Raw genomic sequence first — 27,930 nt, forward strand, 5'->3', positions numbered from 1 at the left:
AGAAACTGTCGAACTGTCGAACATATTAACGTGCAGCATATATTGCTGAAAACAGGTATATATGAAATCATCTTGTACTTCTCATATTGCTGAAACTATTTGTCTTTTTAATATTGTTTCATATTATACTCTTGTTAAGTTTATAACGAGCGGCTTGTAGCTCATTAAGTCTCTTTCTCTCTGAAGCTAGTAATTGAAATATTTATACTCATTCCTATACATTAACTTATAAGTTGTTTATAGCACAGAACAGGCATCAGCGAACTGGCAAGTGACGATTCCGAACCCTTTGATCAATTATCGACTGCAAATACACGACACGGACCTCGCGAAGAGAGAGAGAGAGAGAGAAAATAAGTGTGATTATTCATTGAGCATCGGACTGGTAACAAGTCTACACACGCACGCATCTACGTCCTTAGCCTGGACTAGAAGGAAAGAGTGCCTGCGATGTACACAAAAAGCGATCAAAAGGATCGATTTAGAATCAACCGATTTGTGCGTAGAAAGGCGATTACGCTACGTATTTGGGGAGGTATTAATGCTATGGACAAAAAGGCAAAGGTATTGTGTCAAGTGTACGCGCTACCGAAATTTGACGAACAGCGAAGCACTGTAAGTACTAGTTCGTAACTTAGCTTTCTCTTTCCTTCTCTTTCTGCTGGCTTGCATTTTGTTTACATTTCGCTTGTCGCAGCTATTCGCTGCAGCTAACAACGCGGTGTGCGCTTGTATTGCACCGATCTGCGCTAAGTATACGCAGTACTTTTTTGTACGCCGAAAATTTCTAACTCTGTTTTTGTTTTCTTTTTGTTAAATACACTGCCCGTCAATCACTTTTGCTATGCTTACCTCAAAATTAGGCAAACTTGAAAGTTTTGTATCTCGGTCGAAAATCATCGTATCACAAAAAAGAGCAGGGCATTTTAAAGGTAATTGCAAAAGCTTCCATTTAAGACGTACAGAGACTTAAAAATGAAAATATGTGTTTTTTACAGTAAAACAACTGATTAAAAAAATTTCAATTTTTTTAACCTCGACTTAAATCAATGCCAATTTCAAACCAGGCGGTGGAGAGCAAATCGACCTGAGGGGTTCGGAGGATAATGTCTTTCCCTTTAAAATGAGCTCCCGCGGGGTTCTAACCGATGTTTTACTACTGTGGGCAAAAAGTAAGGTGAATTTTCAATTTAAACTTCGCGGGCTTAACATTTCGGGCTAGTTCTTTTTTTCTTGAGTTGGTAGGACTGCGAATGACATCTGGGACAAATTTCATGTCAATGTCATCATCAGTAATATATTTACGCTTGTGTTTACCAAACGACCAAGAGTGCATGTTTCGATTTTTACAATGTCTGATTTAATTGAGCAAAGAAGTGCCATCAAATTTTGTTTGCGGAATGAAATTTCGGCTGCGGAAACGTTGAGGATGTTGCAGAAGGCCTTTGGTGATTCTACCATGTCGCAGAAAAATGTTTATAAGTGGTACAAAGACTTCAAAGAGGGTCGAGAACGTGTTGATGACTTGGAGCGCTCCGGACGACCATCGACGTCAACAGATGACCAACACGTCAATAAAGTGAAGGAATTAGTGCTCGAAAATCGTCGGTTGACTGTTAGAGACCTTACTGATATGATCGGAATATCAGAAGGATCTGTGAAAACAATTTTGAAAGACCATTTGGGCCTACGAAAAGTCAAATCTCGTTTGGTACCGAAAACGCTCAATTTCTTGCAAAAAAGTCGCCGCGTTGATGTGTGTGAAACAATGCTTTCTGACTATCAGGACAAGCTCAAATGCATGATTACGGGAGATGAGACTTGGATTTATGCTTACGACCCTGAAACAACCGACCAATCAAGCGAATATCGTGCTAAAGGCGAGGCCAGACCAAAAAAAGCACGTCAAAGTCGTTCAAAAATCAAGGTCATGATGACAGTTTTCTTCGATTTTCGTGGTGTGGTGCACTATGAATTCCTTCCACCCGGCCAAACTGTTAATAAGGAATATTATTTGAGCGTTATGCGTCGTTTGCGTGAAGCAATTCGTCTAAAAAGACCAGAATTATAGGCCAACAACTCTTGGTTTTTGCATCACGATAATGCACCATCTCACACTGCACTCGTTCTTCGTGACCATTTCACCAAAAATTCGACGCATATCATTCCGCAACCACCGTATTCGCCTGATTTGGCTCCGTGTGACTTCTGGCTATTCCCAAAACTCAAGAGACCACTCCGGGGAACGCGTTTCGAGTCGATTGAGGAGATAAGAGCTGAATCGAAGAAGGCGCTGATGGCTATACCGGAAAGGGACTATTTGGCATGTTTCGAGGATTGGAAAAAACGTTGGCATAAGTGTATTTTATCGGGAGGGGATTACTTCGAAGGGGATGACATTGATGTAGAAGAATAAATAAAGATTTTTCATTTTACAAACAAATTCACCTTACTTTTTGCCCACAGTAGTATAACCGAGTTACGGCGTTTTTTGTAAAAAGCAACCTTCTTTTTCCAATCCTCAATTACTTCGACTTGCGTCCGTTTTGGAAAAAAATGCCAATGAGAAAAAAGTTTCATTTTGTGTCCAGGAATACGAAAATAAAGTTAAAATAAAGAAATAGAGAAAAAAATTTTTTTCGGTTTTTTAGCGCATTAAAAAAAATAAAGGAATTTAACTTTTTTTTTACGCTTAGTTTTAAAATGTCTAGGGACGTAGTAAATCACAAAACAACTAAAACTAAGCGTAAAAAAAAAGTTAAATTCCTTTATTTTTTTAATGCGCTAAAAAACCGAAAAAAATTTTTTTCTCTAGGCGGGGGTTCCTACCGGCGGTCTCCGTGGGCCTCAGTCCGGGTCCGGCTGGAGTGCTCTGGGGTAGCCTGGCGTCGTAATGGCATGTGAACGTATCTTGAAATGCGACGCTCCTACGCGTGTTTTCCGGTCGAGGTTCCTCGCTGGAGCTGTTCGAATCGTCATGTCGCATATATTTGTGTACGGTATTTTCTAGTCCCTTCATCCTGGCTGACAGGTTGTCGAATTGTTCCTGTACCTTGATGTTGGTCCTAACGATATCTTCTAGAATTTTTGTTTGATTCGACACGTTCGAACTTAGCGAGTTTTGTAATTCTAGTTTCCTCTCATTTTCTCTGGACCGGAAAATGAGATCCTGTATCATGATTGCGAATGCTGGCGGGAGTTTAAACTGGCTGCCATCGGCCGCCGTGATTGTAATTTCTTTATCACTGTTTGGGTTCTCTCCGCTGTTTAAGGCATTCGCGATGTTTATCGCGGTTTTTTGAACTCGCGATATCACGTCCGCACTCTGTAGTAATTGGGCTAGCGGATGTTCTCCCTCTTGCTCGGATGCTGTGTGTTCCTGGCATATGGATACTATTAGCTCCGAGCGTAGGGCGGCTCTTTTGGCTGAGCTGCTGTTCTGGTTGTCGGTTTCCGCGAAGTCCGCTGCGGAATAGTCCCCGAGTAACCAGCTTTGTAGACGTGCAGCTCTCGAGAGCTTGGTTCCGCTTGTTTTGAGCTCCAGGTGTTCGAGGTACTCTTCGATTTCCTCCTCCTGGAGCGTCAATACCCAATTTTCTATTTCATTCTTAGTGCGGTCCATGATTTTCTGTTAGGTTGCCTGCGTTGGATTTGTTTGTAAAAATACAGGTATTATACGCGCGTGCGAGTGTTATATTAAAATTCGTGCGCCGAATTGAAAAATAAAAAAAATTTTTATTTGCCAACACTGGGCTTGATCAAGGGCGCTTAACGGATTAATTGCCGAAAGATTCTTTGCTCGTCAATACGCAATATAGTGATCCTGCCTATCAGGCGTACTAACTGTTTGTTAGCACGGCTGTGTGAGTTAGTATCTAAAATATTGTCACGAGCGTTGTGCGTAAACACCAATAACCGCAGTTGATAATATTAAAAAATTATGCTAACACAATACAATGTCGAACAAAATTATTCAATTGAATTAATCCCGTTTGAAAATTGCCGGTGTTAGTTTTTCCCCGGGCCAACGGGTATAATATTATTTGCGGCAATTTTCAAAATTCGTTGGTGTTTACATTCTAGAATCTTTCGGTCGCACTCGCACGCGTTCACAGGTTTTGTTTACAAATTTTCGCCGCGGCGGGCCTTCGCAAGCTAGCTACCGGGCTTTGTTTACTATTGTGGCTTTCGGTGTCGAGTGCGCACAACAACACTTGACTGCCACCTGAGCTATTGGTTGACCGAGCGCGGGGTTAATATTAAGAACCGGTGTTTTGAACAATCAGAAACACCGTAGGTTCTTTAACGTTGGACGCCATGTAACGGGGTATGACCGTTTAATTAATATATCGCGTGATTATACTAAGGGGACACGCGTGGATCGTTAATGCTCACTGCTTATCCGGGAGAGCACGAGAAAATATACGCCAGTCAACCGATTATTCGTTTATAACCTAAACTAAATTGAGTGGAAGCTATGTGAGAAGAGAGAATTAATGAAAACACTTGTTAGTAAGGTCAATTGGATCTTTTATTATCCTTCTAAACTAACAAAAGATCGGCCCGCGCGTTTGTTTACATGCACGCTCGCTCATCGACAACACACTTTGCCGGTACGCTCGCTGCTCTTTGTTACTAGAGCCTTACATGCACGCATCGAATACCGAGAGTTATCTATCAGTCATGCAATTCCGATCGCGTAATTAAGCTGGCCAGCTTACCTTTTATCTGCAGGCGATCGGAGAAAACTATCACGGGTCACACAGCACGGAACAGTTCAACGTTGTCTTATCGTTCGCGAGTCGCGAGTACGCGCACACACCGGTTTCGCCCTCGATGGCGAAACCTCACACACTCTCTCTGGATTTGGCCTCTGGCTCGTACTCGACGGCTCCTTGGCGGCTGAACTCCTGGATCTCTCGTAGCTGTTATCACTAAAGCGTCAAGGGCACGTGAATAGATAAACGATAGCGTAAGCGGACGGACAGTACGATGGTCTATGCTTCACTGGTTCAAATCTTGTCGCGCGCGTTCCGTCTGCTCGCGTGCCGAATTCCTTCGTTACCTATTCTGTCCCCCCGGCAGGTGCTGCCCTCACATGCAGCAATGAAGCTAAATGGTCAGCGCTAATTTGACGTTTACCGTCACAATATTATTTAAATAAATACATATAAACTGTTAGAATATGAAATTATTTATTCTTTAAAGAAGGCAATTGCAGCAAGCAACGTTGGAACCGCACGAGTAGCAGACGGCCGAGCGGCTAGCGCGCGGTTCGTTTCATTTTAGTGCTATCTTAATCCTAATAGCGGGCACTCGATTTTCTCACCGGTTTCTTATGTAAAAAATGACAAGGAACACGATGGTGCAAAAATTAAAAAAAAAAATATCGTTTTTTGAGATATCGTCGATTTTGTGAAAAAATTGTTGATAACAATGGCATAAATAAATGATTTGGTATTTTATTATTTACATTTTAAAAGTGAAACTCTTTCCGCGTCTTTTAAAAAAAGAATCATGTCCATATCTTTATTAGTCTCCGAGAAATCGAATTAATAAAAAAAAGTCCAATATTTTTTCAACAGTTGATAAGTCGGCCCCTTATCAATATTTTGATCTAAAACTCTGCACAGATGTTGACCTCTGTATAGATAACAAGTCTACCAACTTTGAACAAAATTGGTGATTTGAAGTTTTAAACTGTTTGAAATAGCCAAGAATTGCCCTCTATTTCTTTATTTTAACTTTATTTTCGTATTCTTGGACACAAAATGAAACTTTTTTCTCTTTGGCATTTTTTTCCAAAACGTACGCAAGTCGAAGTAATTGAGGATTGGAAAAAGAAGGTTGCTTTTTACAAAAAACGCCGTAACTCGGTTAAAAAACATCGGATAGAACCCCGCGGGAGCTCATTTTAAAGGGAAAGACATTACCCTCCGAACCCCTTAGGTCGATTTGCCCTCCACCGCCTGGTTCTAAATTGGCATTGATTTAAGTCGAGGTTAAATAAATTGAAATTTTTTTAATCAGTTGTTTTACTGTAAAAAACACATATTTTCATTTTTAAGTCTCTGCACGTCTTAAATGGAAGCTTTTGCAATTACCTTTAAAATGCCCTGCTCTTTTTTGTGATACGATGATTTTCGACCGAGATACAAAACTTTCAAGTTTGCCTAATTTTGAGGTAAGCATGGCAAAAGTGATTGACGGGCAGTGTACATCGGCTTATTTATCTTGAAGCTTGCCCATTTTATTTAATTATCGCTCCTACTTTTTCCTCATTGCTCTTCACGAGCCGATTTTCTCTATCAAGAACGGAAGCAATCTGAGGCAGCTGGATCCAGACAACGTTTACGCAGAAGTATAGAGTCGCTCTGGAGAACTTCACTAATCGCAACCATTTTTTTTAATTCGCGAATAAATTATCAAAATTATATCTCGGATTTTATTCAAATAAGCTCGAATAAAAACTTCATTACTTGCGACGGTCGGCGAAGTATCGCCGTGAGTGCAAGCGAGAGCGAGAAGAGCGAGAGAGGGAGCTATCGGCCGATTTTTGGCTGCGGAAAAGGTGGGAGCACGGCGGCGCGTGGCTGAGAAAAAGGTGCGAAGAAAGGTCAGGAGGCGTGATCTCTTAAGCAATTAGGGCCGTCTTGAGCATCGATATACAGGATCCAAGTGAGAAACTTGGCGGTCAGCGCAGTGATAAGCAAAGGATAAAATCGTGAAAGAGGATCGGACTACGATTCCTACGAGCCAGCTGATGTAACGATTGTCCCGCTATTACGACCGCCAACGGAAAGGAATTGTCCGCAGCTAAACCAGAAGCAGCGACCATTCCGCGTCACGGAGGCAAAGACCGCGTTGCGGTCCTTCCTGCAGCAGTACCCATCATCACCAGGGTGCCATTCCCAGCTGGACTAAGTTTCCGCCGGCGTCGTCTCTCCGCCGACAGACCGCCGGTGCCTGGTGGATCAAACCCTAATCTTATCTCTCTCGCGCCAGCTCTCGCTCGCTTGCAGATCCGCGGATTCTGAGCGAACGTTTTCGCGCAGGCTGAGCGATTGCGCTCGCGTGATCCCGCAAACTTTGGTTGCAGAAAGGGCTGAGCGCGCGCGCTCGCCACGGCGAAGTGAACTATTGTAGCGTGTGTGTATGTGAAAGACGTCAATAAATGGGACCACCATGTGTATTGCTTTATCGTCGATAATTTGATTCATTCGATCCTCTCCCAACCAGAGCGAACGTCGGCCCGTGAAAGTCAGCGCCGGCTTCTTTTACCGGGATTGAACCAGTAAAAAAAAAAAATTAGCAGAGCTTAGTCCAGGCGCACGGTGGCTCACCGTTCTCGCAAAATTCCATCCCACACTACAAGGCTAACCATCTCCATGATCCTCTCTCGTTATGCTCGGCGCTGCTACGTACACGTTTCACGTAATTGACAACGAGCGCGAAATGACGAAACCAAACGGTAAATGAAAAAAATTAAGTTATAGGTTTACTTCTACAAGCGTGGATTGGTAGAGAGTTAGTTAGGCGAAAATGAGCGTGACACGAAATAAAATAGGAGTGATTTATTTCGTCGACAATAATACATAACGACTTTGATAGTTCGGCCTGAAGATTTTAGTTTCACGCTAGAATACAAACATCAACAAGCGAGCGCAATCGTAGATCGCAATGATCGAGAGAGAGAAAAACAAAGCAAACGCGAACTAGCGTAAGGCGCGGCACACCCAATACAAAAAAAAAAAATGCTGGCAAAAATATTAACTTTGGCCTACATGACATCCGGCATCGTTGTGCTGTCAACGATGCGAAGGTGGCTTAGTAAGCTCCTAAATAGCTTGCAGAAATGGCTATATTAAGAAGGCAACGGAACACAAAATCAAAACAAAATCCTGGGCTTATTAATTCTGCGAGCCGAACAGTAATGTTACACACACAAAACACAGGGCTATAGTTACCAGTGAAGGTAGCGTAATGAGGAAGAAAAAATAACTTGTCGTTTCCAGTGTATTAACCCAAGACTGATATCACAACGTTGGAAGTGGCTGGGATCCTAGATCCTGATTTGTAGCTCTGAAGAACGTATTTGATCTTAACAACACTATAGGACTTGGAGAAACTCCCTAATGTGCCATTACGAGGAAAACGATTCAATGGTTTTTACTAAGTATGCCTGAGATTCTTTAAGCTCTGTAAATTTATCTGAATAATAATAATATTAATAATAATAATAATTATAATAATGAGGCCGGGCACAAGGACGTCGCCCACCTTGCCGGAAGCGGCAGATGTGCTATGTTCCGGGCTGCGCTGGAGGAGTGCAGGGGACGGTCCGGAAGATGGACAGAATAATTCAGGGAAACCTGAATCGAAGTAGAACCGCAGACATGCTCCTACCACAGATAGCCAATGAATATGACGCGGACATCTTGATCCTGTGTGAACCATACAGGAGAAGGACGACCCAGACATACATCACGAACGAGACAAAGACCACTTCTATCTGGGTAAGGGGTGGCACCTAATCTAGAGTCTTCAATCGCGGTGTCGGAGACAACTACGTCTGGATCACAGTTGGCGCTGTCACTTGTCTCAGCATCTACCTGTCACCCAACTGCACCGCGATGGAGTTTGAAAGAAAGGCGGCACTCCTTGAAGACGGGATCAGGGATCAGCCCGGGGATGTCATAGTTGCGGGGGATTTTAACGCGAGGGCGACCGAGTGGGGAATGAACGAAACGAATCGACGCGGACGACTACTGCTGGAAATGGCCGCAAGGCTCGATCTAGCAGTGGTAAATACGGCACATACGCCGACGTACAGACGACCAGGTGTCGGAGACTCTATCCCCGACGTCACGATGACGTCGGACAGAATTCTGCCACAACTGAGGGGATGGCGAGTGATCGAAGACTACACAGCCAGCGATCACCAGTACATCGTCTTTGAAGTGGTGGGACGGACGGAAACGAGACGAACGAGAACCCACCAATCCCCGTGGTGGAATCTACGTAAACTCGACGGACGATAATTATCGGAGGAGTAAATGGCAGCACCAGCTCCAGAGGTGAGAATTCCCCCTGAACTAACGGGCCGGCGAAGAGCGGAAAGACTGACAGACGAGATGGCCAAATTAATAGACATCTTGAGCAGAAGCACAATGCCGAAACGTCGACAGATACGAGGTGTGTTCAAAAAGTACCCGGAATTATCGTTTTTCCAAAAAAATATTTATTTATTCGTTTACATCAATGTGGTCCTCTTCAAAGTAATCCCCTCCCCCCCAGATATAATACACTTATGCCAGCGTTTTTCCCAATCTTCAAAGCACTCTTGATATTCACTTTTTGGTAAGTCCTTGAGCACTCTCAGCGATTCGGCCTTTATTTCTTCAATCGAGGATAAACGCCGTCCTTTCATGGGTCTCTTCAACTTTGGGAACAGGAAAAAGTCACACGGAGCTATATCTGGTGAATATGGAGGTTGGGGCACGACTACGGTATTGTTTTTGGTCAAAAAATTACGAACAAGCAACGACGAGTGAGCAGGTGCGTTATCGTGATGCAAAACCCATGAATTGTTTTTCCATAAATCGGGGCGTTTTTTTCGGATTGCTTCACGCAAACGTCACATAACTTCAAGGTAATACTCCTTATTAACCGTACGACCTTGTGATAAGAACTCATGATGCACCACGCCCCTGCAGTCAAAGAAAACTGTAAGCAAAACCTTCACATCTGATCGAACTTGACGTACATTTTTCGCTCTTGGTGACGTTGAATGCTTCCAGGTGGACGATTGTGCTTTTGTTTCGACATCATAACCGTACACCTATGTTTCATCACCAGTTATGACCCTTTCAAGCAAACTTGGATCGCCGTTGACGTCGTTTAACAGTGATTCGGCGATCATTCAGAACCATTTTTTCCACTTTTTTCACATTTTCATCGATTGTTGATGTGCTGGGTCGACCGGAGCGTTCGTCATCTTCAACGTCTTCGCGGCCATCTTGGAAACGCTTATACCACTCGTAAACACTTGTTTTTTTCATAGCAGACTCACCATAGGCTTTTTGTAACATTTCACACACTTTGTTACACTTTATTTCATTTTTTACGCAAAATTTAATACAAATTCTTTGATCCATTTCTTTTAAAAAACGAAAATCGCCGAGCTCATAAAAACACGTCAAACCTTAGCGACTACCGCAGACAAAGTAAACAGTGAATATAGCTGAAAATTTTATCATACTTCAGGGGCATGTATACCAACACAATAAAAAAAAATTTTGAGAATCGGACTCTCCAGACCCGCGAAATTTAAAAATTCCGGGTATTATTTGAACACACCTCGTACAACAAAGACAACCATAATACTGGTGAACGAACGAGAAAGCCGAGCTACGTAGAATGTGCCTGGAAAATCGGCGACGAGTGACAAGGGCAGGGGTGGACCCGAAAGGGAAAACCTTCAAGCCATATACAAAACAGCATGGAAGACGCTGACAAAAACAATACGGGATAGCAAGATGCGATACTGGAGGAAGCTCTGCGAGGAGGTGAACGAGGATCCCTGAAGAACCGGGTACAAGATCGTGACCGGCAAACTAAGGTCCCGAGTCCCACCGAAACTTAAAGATGCGGAAACAGCAGGACGGATTGTTGACGGATTGTTTCCGACGCAGCCGATTAAGACGAACGTGATGGACGACGTAAACGCACTGATACCTCCCGCCTTTGCCGTTGAGTAACTCACCAGAGCAACGAATGCGATAAAGACGGGTAAAGCACCGGGACCAGACGAAGTACCGGCCAAGATCCTTCGGCTCGTGGCTCGTCTACGGCCGAAGATACTCCTCAACCTGTACAACACGTGCTTGACGACAGGAGCGTACAGCGACCGGTGGAAGGTGGCAAGGCTCGTTCTTATTCCAAAAGGTAGGAGCGATCTTGGCACACCTTCAGCCGTTGAGTTTACTTGACACGACTGGTAAACTCTTTGAACAATTACTGAGACCGAGACTGATAGACGCCATACAGACCGGAGGGGGTTTTTCAGACTTGTAGTTTGGTTTGAGGAGGGATCGATCGACGATTGGAGCGATCCAAAAGGTTATCGACTCTTTCCTGGAACTAGACAGACACTGCCACGTGGCGTGACCTATAGTGCTGCTGGCGACGCTCGACATTAGGAATGCTTTTAACGCGGCCAGGTGGGTGAATATCTTGGAGGCGCTGTAAAGCAACTTCGGGATTCCATCATACCTTCTTTGGGTTGTAGAGGATTACCTAAAAACAGACGGATAACGTACGAAACGATCGAAGGACTAGTAACGAGACAGATCACCGCTGGGGTGGCACAGGGGTCGATACTGGGACCTGACTTCTGGAATAGTTTATACGATAGCTTGCTTCGGCTTGGTATGCCGCTCGGAGTGACCCTCGTCGCTTACGCTGATGACGTGGTGATTACGGAGAGGTCTCCCGAGCTGGCGCAGCTGGCGTTGAACCAGACCATGAGACGAGTTGGACGATAGATGACAGACCACGGACTACAACTCGCAATAGAAAAGACGGAACTGATGTTTCTCACGATAAGATGCATACAGACGATACTGCACATGAGGGTGGAGACATGCGAGATAGAGACCAAGAGGGAAGTCAAGTACCTTGGGGTGACCCTCGATACGAAGATGAACTTCTAGCCCCATATACAGAAAACAACACGGAAAGCGGCAGAGAGGATAGCATCCTTGAGTCGCCTGATGGCAAATATGACGGGACCGAGATCGGGAAAACGACAACTGTTAATGGCGACAGCTCACTCGATCCTTCTATACGGCGCGGAAATATGGGCAGACTCCCTGAAGACAAAAAAATACTGTAAGACGATGATGATGGTACAGAGACAGGGCGACTGCGAATCGCTTGCTCCTACCGAACAGTCTCTGCGCAGGCTGTTTTGGTGGTGGCTGGCGTAATACCCGTGGATCTTTTAGCCTTTGAGCGCAAAAGGATCTACGGAGGCAGCGCAGACATAGGACGAAAGAACGCGGCAATCGCTGAATGCGACAAGACAATTGACATTTGGCAAGGCCGCTGGACAGAGGAACGAGGTGGTAACTGGACAAGACGATTGATACGGGACTTGAGGCTGTGGCTCGGAAGGAAATTTGGTGATGTGAATTTCTACGTCACCCAGTTCTTGACGGGGCACGGGTACTTCCGACGGTACCTCTACAATATGAACAGACTACGAACACCCGATTGTAAGTACTGTGGACACGAACGAGACGACGCGGAACACACGTTTTTCGCGTGTGACCGCTGGACAAGACTCAGACAGGAACTGGAAGAAACGGTCGGCAGCATCACCCCCGATAACATCGTGTCTCTCATGCTACATGAATCCGAATGGTGGCGCTTAGTCGCTACCTATACGGAAACTATACTGAGACGTAAGAACGCGGACGGCTGCCTGACACATGACTGAGCAGACGAAGTGACGCGACGTAACAAGACACGGAGAAACGACACGAACGAACACAGACAGAACCTCCAGTCAGAAGTAATATCAATATAGTCCCTGGCTAGGGGAAGGACACCAAGAAGATGGCGGTTTAGTGGGTAGGCCTATTTGGAGAGTCTCACATAACCCCTTAGTCAGAAAGACTAAGGGGAATCTGCAAAAAGGATTCCGCAACTCCTTGTAAAAAAAAAAAATAATAATGAGAGGCGGGCTTTGGTCAAGTCTCGATTAGCCAGTTCAAATGTTAAATGCCAACTCCCACATCGTACCTCTCGGGTAACAGGACTGTTGCGTCGATACTCTAGCAGCAACGCTATAATAGTTTCGATTAATAGGCAGCTCTAACTCGAAGGTGGAGAAAGTTGTAGCCGTTCTTTGTCACAACCACTCATTACTTACTTCAGATACTACTTATACAAATACAATAAAGTAGACATCCCAGCATGCAAGAGTTGCGGACACGACAAGGATGATGCACAGCTTACGTTTTATGTGTGTAGATACTGGAACGAACACAGATGTCTAGTAGAACAGAAGATAGGCAACATCGTACCTGAAAATACAGTGGCGAGGATACTAAAGAGTAAAGAAAACTAGGAGGCAATGGCAACGTGTATCGAGGCCGCCCTGAAGGATAAGAAGGTGGAAGGATGCCTGGAACTCGAGTAAATGTACCAAGAACGAAAGAGAGAGAGAGAGAGAGAGAGAGAGAGAGAGAGAGAAAGAGAGAGAGAGAGAAAGAGTGAAAGTTTAGTAAGAAATGTGCAGTATTTGTTATATTTTTCTTAATTTGTAAGCTCGATCAGAAGTGTGCGAAATTCATTATATTTTTTTTGATTTGTAACTCAACCGAGATATATGCAATGCAACCATTATCCATTTCTTTCACCACGTATAATCTTCATGAATAAGTGCTACTTGTTCATTGATCGTTCTCTGTATGTTTGTTAATAAAGATATGACTGCACATTTATTTGTTTATTAACCTGTAGTTTCATACCCTCCCTCATAGTTATCGTAGCTGGGTTGTGAAGGTTAAGAGCTAATGCATTGATACGCCGAAATTATACAAGCCGAATTTAACGGGCATATTGACGTTTCACCTTGAACCAACAGCCTATTCAGAGTATTCTGAAAGAGTTCATAGTTTTAAATACCTGAGTCTGAGCAAAGCGCATCTCACCGATCCTGTTAACCGAATGCGCATAAATCGAAAGAAATATTGGTTAGGTTTCTTGCGTATCTCCCCGGTTATAGGTGACCCGCGTGGTTAATGTAAACCAAGAAGGCGTAGCCATTTTCTAACGACAGTGAACAATGCCCGTAACTTTTGGCGTTAACCAACTTCCTCTTTGAAGACCTTAGCTGACGCTCAACAAACAAATACTAAAAACATAAATAAAATAATAATAAATAAATGTCAATAAATTTGTATTTTCAAAGAAAGTTCAATAAATTTTATAAAGCTCGATACTTCACAAAGTTCGTAGTTATAATTTATGATGAACCAAAACTTTCTACATCTGAAATTAATTATTGTTTTTTTAAATATATCTATAAAATATTCTACTTAATTTCGCAAAAATATACTTGGCTTTCCCATAAATATTTTTAACACCTCAATAGTTTGCAATAGTTAAGTTTTCAACAGTTATATTGTTCAGGGCGGAAAAATTAATTATTTTAATATTACGTAACATCATATCCGAAAGTAAAATTTTTCGTCGAAGTTAAATCTGCAATAAAAAGTAGGAATTTTTAATAGAAATTTTTAAATTTGATTCGATTTGAAACCAGATTTAGTATTAAGCCGAAAAACTGAATATTCAACCTGAAAGAATGAAAAAAATTACAAATGTCATTGAAGTGTACAAAACTCTACTTTACGTAAAAAATCATGGGGTGTTTCCTTCTCCTATCCCTATATAATAAATAGAACGCATAATCAAATGAGTCTGACAAATGGAAGATATTCCATACGAAGCGTATTTTTAGTTCCTGTTCTGATTCTGATCACGACGTGATAGTATTGTAGACAATGCTTTATTTCGAAAACATTTTTAAAACTGTATTAAGACTTATAAAAATTATCTTTGGGAATTAATGAGTAATATACCATTAAAGGATCATTATTTATCTGTCAAAAATTTAATTGTTAACTCCACTTGACTCTAATCAATTTTTTAACATTTTTATTTTCAATTCTGGTTTTTAATTTTTTGTAACATCTACGGGCACGAAAAGTTGAACTTTAATTTTTGCTCGAAATTTGAATTCATTGTATATATGAAAAAATGATTGAATAAACATTGCTATTTCGGATTGATTTCTACGTATGTATACAAAAAAACATATTTTCAAATTACCAAGATATCCTGGAATACAAGTACAAATATAAGCTTGATGCTCTTCACTGTAGTCACATGTTGCCAAAGGAGAACAATCGCTAGCTTGATTGCAAGGCACTATGCAACGTAAAACCAAATATTAGATTAATGAACATATTTATTTATAAATAAAAATAATAATTTATAGTATGATGGTATCTTACGTCTTTTGCTGGGATAACATCCGTTTTCAGTTTTATCAAAGCCTTGCATGCAAATGCAAACTGGTACACCATTTGTTTCAACGCAGTGTTCGTAATCTCCACATCGGGTGTCTTCGCAGGACAATATTTCTATTTTGCAAACATAAGAAGTATATTGCATACTTAAATATGATGTACTAATAAATAAAGAAGTGTTAACAAAAGATAAATATGAGTTGTTTATATGAAAACTGATAAATAGTGTGACGGTTCAATCTGATTTTTTCTTTTATCTTTCACTAGTGATATCCAGCGAGCTACGCGCTACCATCTCATTCTTCTTATCTTCGTATTCATTTTAATGCACAAATTAGATCAAAACTTTTATAGGTGAAATTGAAAATTTGATAACTAAAAAATAAAAATAAAATGTTCCCATGACATTATGTATGACATAGTCGACGACATTGTTTATTCATAAATATAGGGTGGGTCATTTTAAGTGGACCAGTAGGTTTTCTCGGAAACTATAAGAGATAACGAAATATTTTTCAGACAAAAGTTGCTTAATTTTGAGGAGGTCAAATTCTCATGATCTTACCTTTGACCTTGGAGGTCATGTTAAAGGTAATTTGAAGGTCAACTTTATTTTCTTAAATGAGAACCTCTATTTTTGACCCCGGATTCGGAAAGAGCTGAACCCAATAACTCTTTTATCATATGTAGGCGCAAGGTCGTACATTTTTCTAGCTTAATCATCCATGTTATCCAATAAAAGTAACATTTACCGTAAAGTGTCTTTATGTACTTTGACATACGTGTACCTGTCATTGTCTGGTTTGGCATATCGAATCTTTTCATTTCCACAAAACAAAAATTGTTTATCGATACTGCAGCTTAGTTTATTCGCTTATTTCACTGAATAACGATTTTGTGTTCATTGAAGAGAATTTATTTGTTACAAATTTTTATTAAAAATTAAATAAAAAGCCTTTTTTTGGACCATGCCGGATTATTCTGCACATGAACGCGTCGATATTATTTTCATTCTTGGTCTAGCCGGAGGGAATTATCGTAGAGCTGCAAGACTTTATCAAGAACATTTCCCGTACCGAAGACACCCTCATCATAACACCATTCGAAGGATTCATGTGAAAGTTCAAGAAGGACATTTAGTTCGTACGCGAAAACATCATACTTACGATGAGAATTATGTTCGCGTGCTTGTGATATTGGCAATTATTCATGGGAATCCTCATATTAGTTGTATACAAATCCAAAGAGAAACTGGAATACCAAAACAAACTGTGCTTAGAATTTGGAGAAAACGAAAATTCCGACCATATCATATCACTTCCACTCAAGCCATCAAACCACATGACGTGGAAAGGCGACTGGAGTTTTGTCATTGGACAAAAGAAATGATTCAAAATGACAGGACTTTTTCCATAATGTCATGTTCTCTGACGAAGCTATATTCAAAAATGATGGGGAGCTCAACAGGCACAACTGTCATTATTGGTCAGTTGAAAATCCTCATTGGTATTGACAAGTAGATCATCAGCATCGTTGGAGCATCAACGTGTGGCGTGGCATTATCAATGGACATGTGATTAGACCTTATTTTTTTGAGGGAAATGTCAATGGAGCAAACTTTTCTCAATTTTTATAAAATGAACTAGATGGACTACTGGAAGAAGTAGACCTCCAAACAAAACTGAGAATGTGGATGTAGTTAGATGGAGCTCCTGCGCATTTCCACAGAAATGTTAGAGCTTACCTGGACATCAGATTCAACGGTAGATGGATCGATCGTGATGTACCAGTTGTATGGCCACCACGATCTTCCGATTTAACATGTCTTGACTTTTACTTATGGGGATACTTGAAGAATGTCGTTTATCAAGAACAACCAACGACCCGAGAAGACATGATGGACAGGCTCAGGATCGCATGTCAGAGCATACCACAGGATGTACTACTGAGGACAGTAGATAATTTTCATCGGAGGATCGAATTATACATTCAAGGAGATGGGAATGTTTTTGAACACTTACTGTAACAATTGACTAACTTGGTAAATAAATCTAATAAATGTAAATAGATAATAAAGCTAAAATACTTTAATCACTTATCTTCTTCATTTATGATCTTGAATAAATAGAGCAAAATAGACTGCACACTTATTTGTGGCCTAAACAAAAATTGGGTAGAATTTCTCGCTCTTTCCGAATCCGGGGTCAAAAATAGGGGTTACCATGTAAGAAAACAAAGTTGACCTTCAAATGACCTTGAACATGACCTCCAAGATCAAAGGTAAGGTCATAGGAATGTGGCCCCGTCGAAGTTGAGCAACTTTTGTCTAAAGTATTTTTCGCTATCTCTCATAGTTTCCGAGAAAACCTACTGGTCCATTTAAAATGGCCCACCCTATATATGAGGGGTGTTCAAAAAGTAAGGTGACTTTTCAATTTTCGCGAGCTACCTACATTCAAGTTTAAAATTTTTGTTGTTGTGTTGGTATACTCGCCCCGATCATATATTCATAGTTGTGACTATATAGCACGTATTGTTTTTCTGGCAGAGGCGTCAGAGGTTAGAAGTGGTCGGTGATCTCGGCGATTTTCTTCTATCGAAAAGAATGGAGCAAAGAGTTTTACATTTTGTGTGAAAAATGGAATCCGATGTTCTAAAGCTCTTGAAATGTTGACAATTACATATGATGAGTTTACTCTGAGTAAGAAAAATGTGTATAAGTTGTATAAACTGTTTCAAGAAGGCTGAGAGAATGTTGAAGACGAACCTCGCCCAGGACGTCCCAGCACATCAACAGATGTAAACGTTAAAGCAGTGAAAGAAATTGTGTTAAAAAATCGTTGAATCACCATCAGAGAGGTTGAAGAAGATGTTGGCATATTGGTTGGCTCATACCATGATATTCTTTCAGATGTTTTAGCCATGAGACGTGTGTCAGCGAAATTCTTTCCCAAATTGCTTAATTTTGATCAAAAGAACCGTCGCATGATCATCGCTTAGGAGATATTGAATGAAGTTGTGATATTGCGTCATCACACAAAAAGCCCGACCTACAGGGCTGACGCGAAATCCTCTTCCGACACGAAGACGCGGACGCCCGATCAGCTGTTGCCGTTAGCTCACATAAGAAAATACGATTAGCCTCGAGACCTCGCGAAAAAACACCTCTCAGGACCTGTCCAAATCGATGCGCACGATCCTTACACTTCCGGACGTACACTATCACACACAGCAACCCGGACCGAGACACAGTTCTCAAAATTAGACAAAAATCGCTACAGATCGTAATTTTTATCCAATTTAAGTCTTTCAGGTCTCAAACAAAAGTTATTCCTTTTTGGAATAATGTAAAACTGCCACGGTAATGATATATAATTCCTGACTAAGTCAAAACTTATAGTTACGAGGGAGGGTCAATAAGTCTTTAGAAAAAGAAGGAAAAAAAGTTTTGCGTATGTAATTTTTTTTTATTTTTCAACGTAATCTCCTTGAAGGTCGATACATTTTATTAAACGGCCTTTCAGTTTTTTTAAGCCATCAGAAAAATATGATTTCTGAAAACCATCAAAATAGGCATTTGCTTCGGCGATGACTTCTTCATTCGACGCGAATCGTTGTCCGGCAAGCCATTTTTTGAGGTTAGAAAATAAGAAAATGTAACTGGGAGCCAAATCAGGCGAATATGGTGGATGGTCAATTAATTCGAACTTTAAATCGTTAATTTTTGTCATCGAAACTGCACACGTGTGAACTCGAGCATTGTCTTGCAAAAAGAGGCATTTTTTTTTGTTCAAGTGAGGACGTTTTTCTTTGATTTTTTCTTTCAGCTAATCTAATAATGACGCATAATATTGTCCAATGATCGTCTGGCCCTTTTCCAAGTAGTCGATGTACATGATTTCATACGCATCCCAGAAAACCGTGGCCATAATCTTGCAGGCTGACTTTACTGTCTTTGCCTTCTTTGGGGCTGATTCTCCTGCGGTAATCCATTGTTTGGACTGTTCTTTGGTTTCAGGAGTATAGTGGTGTACCCGTGTTTCGTCTACAATTATGAGTCGACGCCAAAAGTCTTCCGGATTACGATGTATACGTGCCAAAAGAGCCTCAAAGGTGACCATGCGGGTTCGTTTGTTTTCAACAGTGAGCAAACGCAGCACCCATCTTGCTGATATTTTTTTCATCCCCAATTTTCCATGCAAAATTGAAATGATTGTACCCTTTGATAACCCTGTGACCTCAACTAATTCTCACAATTTTAATCTTCTATCACTCAACACCATACCGTGGATTTTATTGACTATTTCGGGCGTACTCACTTCTAAGAGGCGTCCTGAACGAGGTTCATCTTTTGATGTTGTACGGCCTCGTTTAAATTCATTTACCCAGTTATAAACAGTCTTAAACACAGACTTGCCATGAACGGCGTTCAACTCAACTGTGATTTCTTTATATGTAAGGCCTTTTAAATGAAAATGTTTTATCACCGCTCTAAACTCTGTTTACCATTTTTCAAATAAACCAAAAACTTTCTGTTCAACCAACGCTCACAAAAAAATGACTTAATGAATCGAGCTGAAACTTTGTACGATATCTAGTTAGTAGTATTGCTTGCCATAAACATCATAATTTAAGCGTGACGAGCGCCATCTCTTGGATTATATAAAGATTTATTGACCCCCCCTCGTATGTAGATTGAAAAAAATACCCAAACTAGTCCGATATTTACTCTAACTAAATTTTCTCAACAGATCTTTCTGAAGTAACTTTAAACCAGCAATACAATAGTAACCTTGACTTTAACCTTCGCAATAATCTTCAAGGTCATTTCACGGTCAGACATTGTTTTTAAATAAAAATCTTATTCTTGACATCGAAAAAATATTAAGCGATAAATCTTAATCTATCGTTTAAATCTGTATTGAGCTCATATTTCGATTATTTAGTTGTTTATAATGTCATTTAAATCTAAATAAGTTCCAAATATCTTTTCAAGACAAGATATTTTAAAGGTCAAGGTCATTCTTAAAGTAATTACAACGAAGAATTTTATACTAGTTTCGTGTTTGACCATGATGATGACCTTGAAGGTTATTTCAAGGCCTGTTAAGAAATATTTCTGAAAGCACAAGTAAAATTCTCAATGTACGTATTCAAATAGTCAGTATTCTAATTCAGCAACCTCGATAATGTGTAATTTTTTTTTTTTTGAGGAGAGTCTGAATCCATTTACGGACAACTGACGGAAGCCCGCCAAGTGTGGGACTCAGTGGCTTAGGCCACCAATACCCACCAAACATATCTCTCCTTATTCGCACCGCAACCATCCCGGGACTGTTTATCACATTACTTCAGACTGGGCGGCTGTCATTGCGTGTCCAAGCACACATTCATCCCTTTAATACTCATTCATTTCCGAGTAGGTTCTGAAATGTTCTCATTCATTCAAATTTCCAAGCATCCATCAGTCTTATTGTTTCGTAACACATTTGAAACGTACAGCGCGAGCTTACGACATGAGTCAGCTGTTGTCAACATTACGTTCGTCACGTTTTCTGGCGTAATCGGCCCTAATTCTGTCTTCAGTCTCAATCTTTGCTCGGCCCAACGATCGCACACGAAAAACGCGTGCTCCGCGTCGTCCCAAGACCCCCTACAGTACACACAGTCTGGGGAAGTTACCTTACCTATTCTGTGCAGGTACTTTCGGAAGTATCCGTGTCCGGTCAGAAACTGGGTGAGATAGAAATTCACCTCCCCGTATTTTCTGTCTTTCCACGGACCAACGTCTGGTATCAGTGTGTGGATCCAGCGTCCTTGAACGTCTGTCGTCCATCTTGTTTGCCATTGTTCTGTCGTTTTCGTTCGTTCCTCTGTTGCAGCGTCGGCCCTCCCTACGGTCGCACTTTGGTCGTAAATACGTTTCCTTTCGCCTGCCAAGAGGTCGATCGGGATAACGCCCGCGATCGCGAATATCGCGTTTTCCGAGACTGTTCGGTACGCGCACGCGATTCTTAGCGCTCCCGTTCTTTGTACGCTCGTCATAGTCTTTGCGCGTCTCCTCGTCCGTAACGAGTTGGCACATACCTCTGCTCCATAAAGCATGATGGAGTGGGTTACGCCCATCAACAGTCTTCGTATACTCGGTCTCAGTCCTTTCGTGTTTGCCATCAGCCTACTCAAGGCCTTGGTCCTTTCGCTGGCTCTGGCGGTCGCGTCTCGTATGTGGGGCCAAAAATTCAATTTCATATCTAGAGTCATCCCCAGGTACTTTACCTCACTTTTGGTCTCCAGTCGCTCCGTACCTATGGTCATCGGTATTATCGTGTCTATTCTCTGTCTCGTCAGTATCAGTAAGCCTGTCTTAAAAAAAGCCAGGCTCAGTCCGTGGTCTGTCATCCATCCATCCAAACGCCTCATCACCTAGCTCAGCTTGAGCTGAGCTAGATGTGTGTCGCGGGCTGTTATTACGACTGCGATGTCGTCAGCGTAGGCGACCAGACGCGTGTCCGGGGGCATGTCGAACTTTATTAGTCCGTCGTACAGTACATTCCAGAGGTCGGGACCCAATATTGATCCTTGTGCCACCCCCGCTATAATTTTCCCGTACTTCCGTCCTCCCGTCGTTTCATACGTCAGTCTTCGGTCCTTTAAGTAATTCTTCAAGACTCTTAGAAGGTAGGCGGGCATCTGAAAGCCGTCTAGTGCACTCAGAATATCCAGCCATCTAGCAGAGTTGAAGGCGTTCTTTACGTCTAATGTTACTAGGAGCGTTATAGGTCTGGCTCCGTAGCAAATCTCGTTCATTCTGTCAACTACCTGTCTCAGGTCTGTGATTGCTTCTATCGTTGAGCGTCCTTTCCGGAAGCCGTGTTGTCGGTCCGATAGGTCGCCAGCGGCTTGCACCGACGCGTTCAGTCTTGGTCTCAGTAGAGTTCGTATAATTTGCCGGTCGTGTTGAGGAGGCTCAAGGGCCTATACGAATTCGGCTTATTGGGTCTCCCTTGCCTTTGCCAATGAGTACCAACCTCGCGTTCTTCCAGAGTTTATTGAAAACACCCGCTGTTAGGCACCCACTGTACAACTGCAAGAGTATATCGGGCCGTCGAGTTGCTACATACCGTAGCAGTTCACCCGGTATACCGTCTGGTCCAGAAGCCTTGTTCATCTTCAGCAAGGTTGTCGCTCGTATGAACGAGGAAAGGAAGCAAGGACATTCTATTTCTTCGTCTGTGTTCATGTCATCGATTCTGTCAGGATACGTTGGAAAAAGACCCTCAACTATCTTTTCCATTATCCTAGCGTCTTTTGTCTCCGGTAGAGCTCGGACGCCTAGTTTCCGGGTCACAATTTTGTAACCCATCCCCCCACGGGTCCGAGTCCACCTCGTCTGTCAGTCGTGTCCAGCATTGTCGTTTGCTGTCCGTTATAGCTTGTCTCAGCCTTTTTCTGGCAAGTTTGTATGCCTCTGAGGCTTCTTCGTCATGTCTGTTTCTTTGTTTGTACCTGTCTACGTCGCCGGTGACATTCGCGTCTGATCTCTGCGATTTCTTGCATCCACCAGTACATCTGTCGCCGGTCGCGTCCGTATCGTTTTTTCGGCATCGTAGCGTCGCATAGGTAACGGAGGTATTTTTCCGCCTCCTCAACTAACTTCTCCGCCGAGTCACGGTCCATATCACTTCGAGTGGTTTTCGTAAAAGGCTCTGCATTTTGCAGTAGTCTGTCGAGTTCTTTTCTGTCCAGGTGTTTCGTGTCCCTTCGTAGAGGGGGTAACACGTTACCTCTGCGTCTAGTCGTATTTTCGTCTGTCACTTCAAAGATGATGTATTGGTGATCACTGGCTGTATATTCCTCGATCACTTTCCATCCTCTTATTCACGTCAGTAGTCTATCTGTGGCCAAGGTCACGTCTGGTATAGATTGACCCCACCCCGGTCGTCTAAATGTCGCCGTCTTTCTCTCGTTTACCACTACTAGTTCCAGCATCGCGGCCATCTCTAGTAGTAGCCGTCCGCGTCTGTTTGTCGTGGGCATACCTCACTCAATTGAAACGTGTTAAAATCGTTCGCCACAATCGTATTTCCGGATATATTCCTCACTGCTTCTTCGATATCTGTAAGTCTGTCGGCATAATCCAACCCGGAATAGTTCGGTGACAGGTATACACTGACGATAACGACAGTGCCCACCTTCACCCAAACATAGTCCGCCCCGGACCCGTATGCCGAGACTCGCATCGCTTCGTTTCCGCGTACCCACACCGCTGTCGTGTTCGATTTGCTAGCGAACCACGATGGCTCAGGTCTGTTCCTGTATTGTTCGCTTATAACAAGCACGTTTGAGTTCATCTCCATCGCAATTTGAGGGAGGAGCATGTGTGCTACGCTACTCCTGTTCACATTGCACTGTAGTATCGTCAGGGTCATTTTTTCTGTTTCGTCTTCAGTTCCATCAGCGCTGCTCTGTATACGGCGCTCCCGCCTGATCCAAGCACGTGGGCCAGGTTCTGCCCTTCTATCCCCTTATAGAGGAAGAAGTCAGTAGTCTTTTTACACTCCTTGCCCACGTGACCCGTCTGTCCGCATTTCATGCAACAGTTCTTTCTGTCCGGCCCTTTACATTCTCTCCGCGTATGTCCGTACCCGAGGCAGTTGAAGCATCTTTGAGGATGAATGCGTAGTCGAACTCGACAATTCATCCATCCTATTTTGATGCGTTCCCTGCCCATCAGTCTCGTTACTTCCATCGTGTCGAACTCGAAAACGGCTCGCGCATTCCCATATGCGTTTGGCGCAAAGAGATGCACTTTCCGCTCCGAGTCCGTATTTAGTTTATGATGTCCTGTACCGTCGTGACGCAGTCCAAGTCAGCAAACTCCAGCGTCACCCTGGAAGTTAAGTCTTTTACTGTCGCAGTCTGTCCTAATACTTTCTGAAGTGTCCTTTGGAAGTCCTATCCTTGCGACATTTCCAGCCGCATTAATACAGCACCGTCCTTGGTTTTTCTAATCGTCCGAACGTCTACCTTGTCTGTCTTGGTGTCTACCTTCTGTCTGATAGTCCGTAAGACATCGGCGTACAGTTGTTCTTCCGCCGGCTTGATCAGAATGGTCCCGCGCTTGGTTTTCAGGTTGGGACACTCCGATCCTCGGCTTCTGTGTCTGTCTGTCGTCTTTTGTACCGTCTCCTTGTCGGTCTTTTTCTTGTTCCTTTTCTTTTTCTTTTTTACGACGGTGGCCCAGTCCTCTGACACTTCCGCTCTCATCTCAACATCCTCCGAAGGAGTCTGTGGAGTGGTATGCCCGTCGTCAGGTGTCTGTTGGTTTCCGGCATTCACCCCCGGCGTTTTCTGTGTGGCAGCAACGTCTAGGAGCGTTCTCCGTCTTTCGTCATCTACTTGGTCTGGGCATGGGATCTGTTTTAGCCGTCGCCTTTTATGTCCTGAAGTTTCCTCCATTACATTCGCTCGCCTTTCCGTTACATTCGTCTTCTGTCTGATCTGTCGCATTCGCTTCAGTTCATACATACAAATTTCTACAGCCTCATATATCTCAGCCATACCGTCCGTAATTATGCGGCTCACGTTTCTTTGGACGTTCGTCTTCTCCGTCATTTATCCTAGGACGCTGTGTATGGTGAGCAGTGCTCTCGTATCTTACTCCCCACAGCGTCCCAGGATTCTGATGACGTCGACCTTGTCCTTTTTCCTGTCGCAATTACCCGTCCACCAACCAGGTTTCCTATTGGTGTAACGGGGGAGCCGGGCAGCTCCAGTGACTCTCCTGAGTCGATGGGCGCAGGCGGCACTCTAGTACCTGCAAAATTTTCTTTACCTTTCATCTCATTTTCATCTCCTTCCATCTACTATGTGTTTTATGTGTTAGTGGTCAGGACTAATTACCAGGTATAGTGGGTCCTGCAATCTTTCCTGAGTAGACCCCCGTGACCGAGCGTGCCTAGAGTCCGGTGGCCTCGACCGTTCCTCCCCGCCCCTCCCTGCAACAAGGGCCCTTCCGATCGCCAATCGGCATTACTACAAGAGCGAGATTTGGCGTTTATTAGGCGCTTTACGCGAGAATAGCGTAAAGTGTGCGTGTAAGCGAGATAGACGATACCGATACTTGTGTAGGGGCAATCGGTAGGGCTAACGAGCGTCTGCGCGTAAAGGATAGGTGATAACGACGCGAAACTGACCAACGCGCACGACTAGACCGACCAATGACAAGTAGGATAGGAGTAGATTGACGAATAAGGTAAAACCGACGCTATCTAACCGACAAATAAGGGAATTAGGTGCCAAGACCCGACTAGTAATAAAATTGCGCGGGCTACAATACTAATATAGACGGCGCTGATAATTGACTTAGCAACAATTTAGACCAATGAGATAAAAACCCGTGACAAAAAAAGTGAGTACCCCTTTTCTTCCTCTTCCTTATTTCGCGCTCGTCCGCAAATCCGATCGTCGTCAACCGACCAGTGCCATCTAACCTTCGTGTGATCACCGATTTACCCGCGCATTAACGGGAGTTAATTAATTAATTAATTGGTATTAATTAACCATTCTGTGGCCATCTTTTGTTATAATCTTCCTGCAATTCCCTTCGCTCCCCATCGATTTTCGACAAGCCGCGCTCACCGCGAAACAGATCGCGATCGCGTCGTGGTGCGCTACTCGCGAAATTAAATAGAATCTGGACATTAGATAGACCGCTGTAGGTGGACATCGTCGCTAACTGGAGAATAGACCCCGGCATACCGGGGAATTGACCATAATTGCTTAATAAATGATAATTTCCGGTAATAAGTTGTTATCTCTGATTCAACCTTGTCAAGACTCCGCATTCCCCCGTAGCTATCGCTGTCGGATTACGCGAAACCGGCTAGCACGTTGACACCGGGACGCCATTTTGTGTGCGCGAGAGATTGAGCCCCCCTTACCACTCTTCACCGTTCCCGGATCGCTGATATGTCACCTTGAGACGTCGCTCCGAAGACCTGCTTCTGAAGAGAGTCCCTGCCCCGACATTTTTTGACTAGCCGCCACTTGCACTTCTTCTCGTACGTATATTAGGTCTTCGCGCCCCTTTTTGTCACACTTATAAGTGGCCAACAAGACCAGTGCGAGAAAAAGAAAATCAGCGACCCGATATTCAGCGAACAGAACCAGCCGATTTGCAGCGCTACCCGCCCTTCTAACGCGAGGACGGTAGCTAGCGCCCAATTACAAAAATTAAAGCTGTAACGATTAACTGACTGCACCGCTGGTGGCAGTTGAGGCCGGAAGAATAAATTAAATTATTTTTCCATCTCCCTCTCCCCCTCACAAAGTCAATAAAGATCCTGATTTTCTCAAAAGAGTTATAACTAGTGATGAATAGTGTGTATATGGTTATGATGTCGAAACCAAAGTCCAATCGTCCTAATGGAAGACTCCAGAAGATCCAACACCCAAAAAAGCACGTCAAGTTTGATCAAATGTTAACATTTGATCAGGTTTTGCTCACTGTCTTCTTTAATTACCGCAGAGTAAGTCATCAGGAATTTTTATCACAAGGTCGTACGGCCAATAAGAAGTATTGCTTTGAAGTTATGCGTCGTTTGCGAGAGGCAATACGCAAAAAACTTCCGGAACTTTAGGAAAACAATTAATGGATTTTGCATCACGATAATGCACCTGCTTATTCATCGTTGCTTGTGAGAGATTTGTTGGCCAAAACCAATACCACAGTCATGCCTGAGCCTCCGTATTCACCGGATTTGTGAATGACTTTTTTCTTTTCCTAAAACTTAAGAAACCCACGAAAGGACATTGATTTTCATCGATTGAGGAGATAAAAACTGCATAGCTAAAAGAACTCAAGGCTATACCTCAAAATGATTATCAAAAGTGCTTTGATTGAAAAAAGCGCTGGCACAAGTGTATTATATCTAATGGGAATTACTTAGACGAGGACAATATAAATATTGACCAATAAATAAATATATTTTGAGGAAACCATAAAGTCACCTTACTTTTTGAACACCCCTCGTATATACAGTTATATACTTATGATTTAAAAACGTTTTATATTTTTATCATTTGAATATAAATATAAATATAAACAATCATAAAAAATTTTCAATAACACGATAAAAAATGCAATGTAAGTTCTAAAAATATTATATTTTTCTACAATCGTCTCCTTCACGATATAAGTAACATACTTCGGTAATGTCCACGATTGTAATTAGTGCATCCTCAAAATAATTTTCTAATATTTTACGTAATTTAATAAAATCAAAATGCTTGTTTTTATTTTTAGGTAAACTTTAACATGGTGTAAGTTTCATGAATATACGCAATATATATTATCACACAGCAGCTGATCTCATATTTATGTTTCGGCCAATCAGACCACGAATAAACTACCTTTACTTTCTAGGCCATCATTTTTTTAAGAAAGAAAGATCACTATACAACAGCAATTCCTCATACACCTAAAAATATGGAAAATGGTTGCATAAATTAAGGCGTCACTTCACCTATAATCTTATTTCTATGCAAATAACCATTATGTAACAATTTGCGTTAATGAACTTCTTGATTAGTTAATTTTGATACGTAGATTCCGAATATAAACTTTTTATGTGTATCAATAAATAACTAACCGTCACAACTTAATTCACAACTATGATTTATAAATAATTTTGCAATACACAATTGTTGTATTAAATCGAATATAGTTTCTACGATTTATCTAAGTTAAGCGATTTGTATCACAAATTTATGTGTCTTGATTATGATATTATTTAATACTCAAACTTTTCACATCGCCTGAGCG

General features: G+C 42.3%; 1 protein-coding gene across 1 annotated transcript in view; it reads right to left on the reverse strand.

Annotated features, from left to right (window-relative positions):
* Positions 1-27,930, reverse strand: part of LOC131667519 (nidogen) — a 425,923-nt gene that overhangs the window by 153,916 nt on the left and 244,077 nt on the right. The window contains exons 9-10 of the mRNA XM_058940985.1: positions 15,090-15,218; positions 14,905-15,003 (exon numbers count right to left, since the gene is read on the reverse strand). Of these exons, the coding sequence (XP_058796968.1) occupies positions 14,905-15,003; positions 15,090-15,218 (228 nt within the window). The remainder of the gene's footprint in view (positions 1-14,904; positions 15,004-15,089; positions 15,219-27,930) is intronic.

Source organism: Phymastichus coffea, unplaced genomic scaffold (assembly GCF_024137745.1).
Source record: "Phymastichus coffea isolate CEN01 unplaced genomic scaffold, Cenicafe_Pcof_1.1 PCOF00067, whole genome shotgun sequence".
Classification (NCBI taxonomy): domain Eukaryota; kingdom Metazoa; phylum Arthropoda; class Insecta; order Hymenoptera; family Eulophidae; genus Phymastichus; species Phymastichus coffea.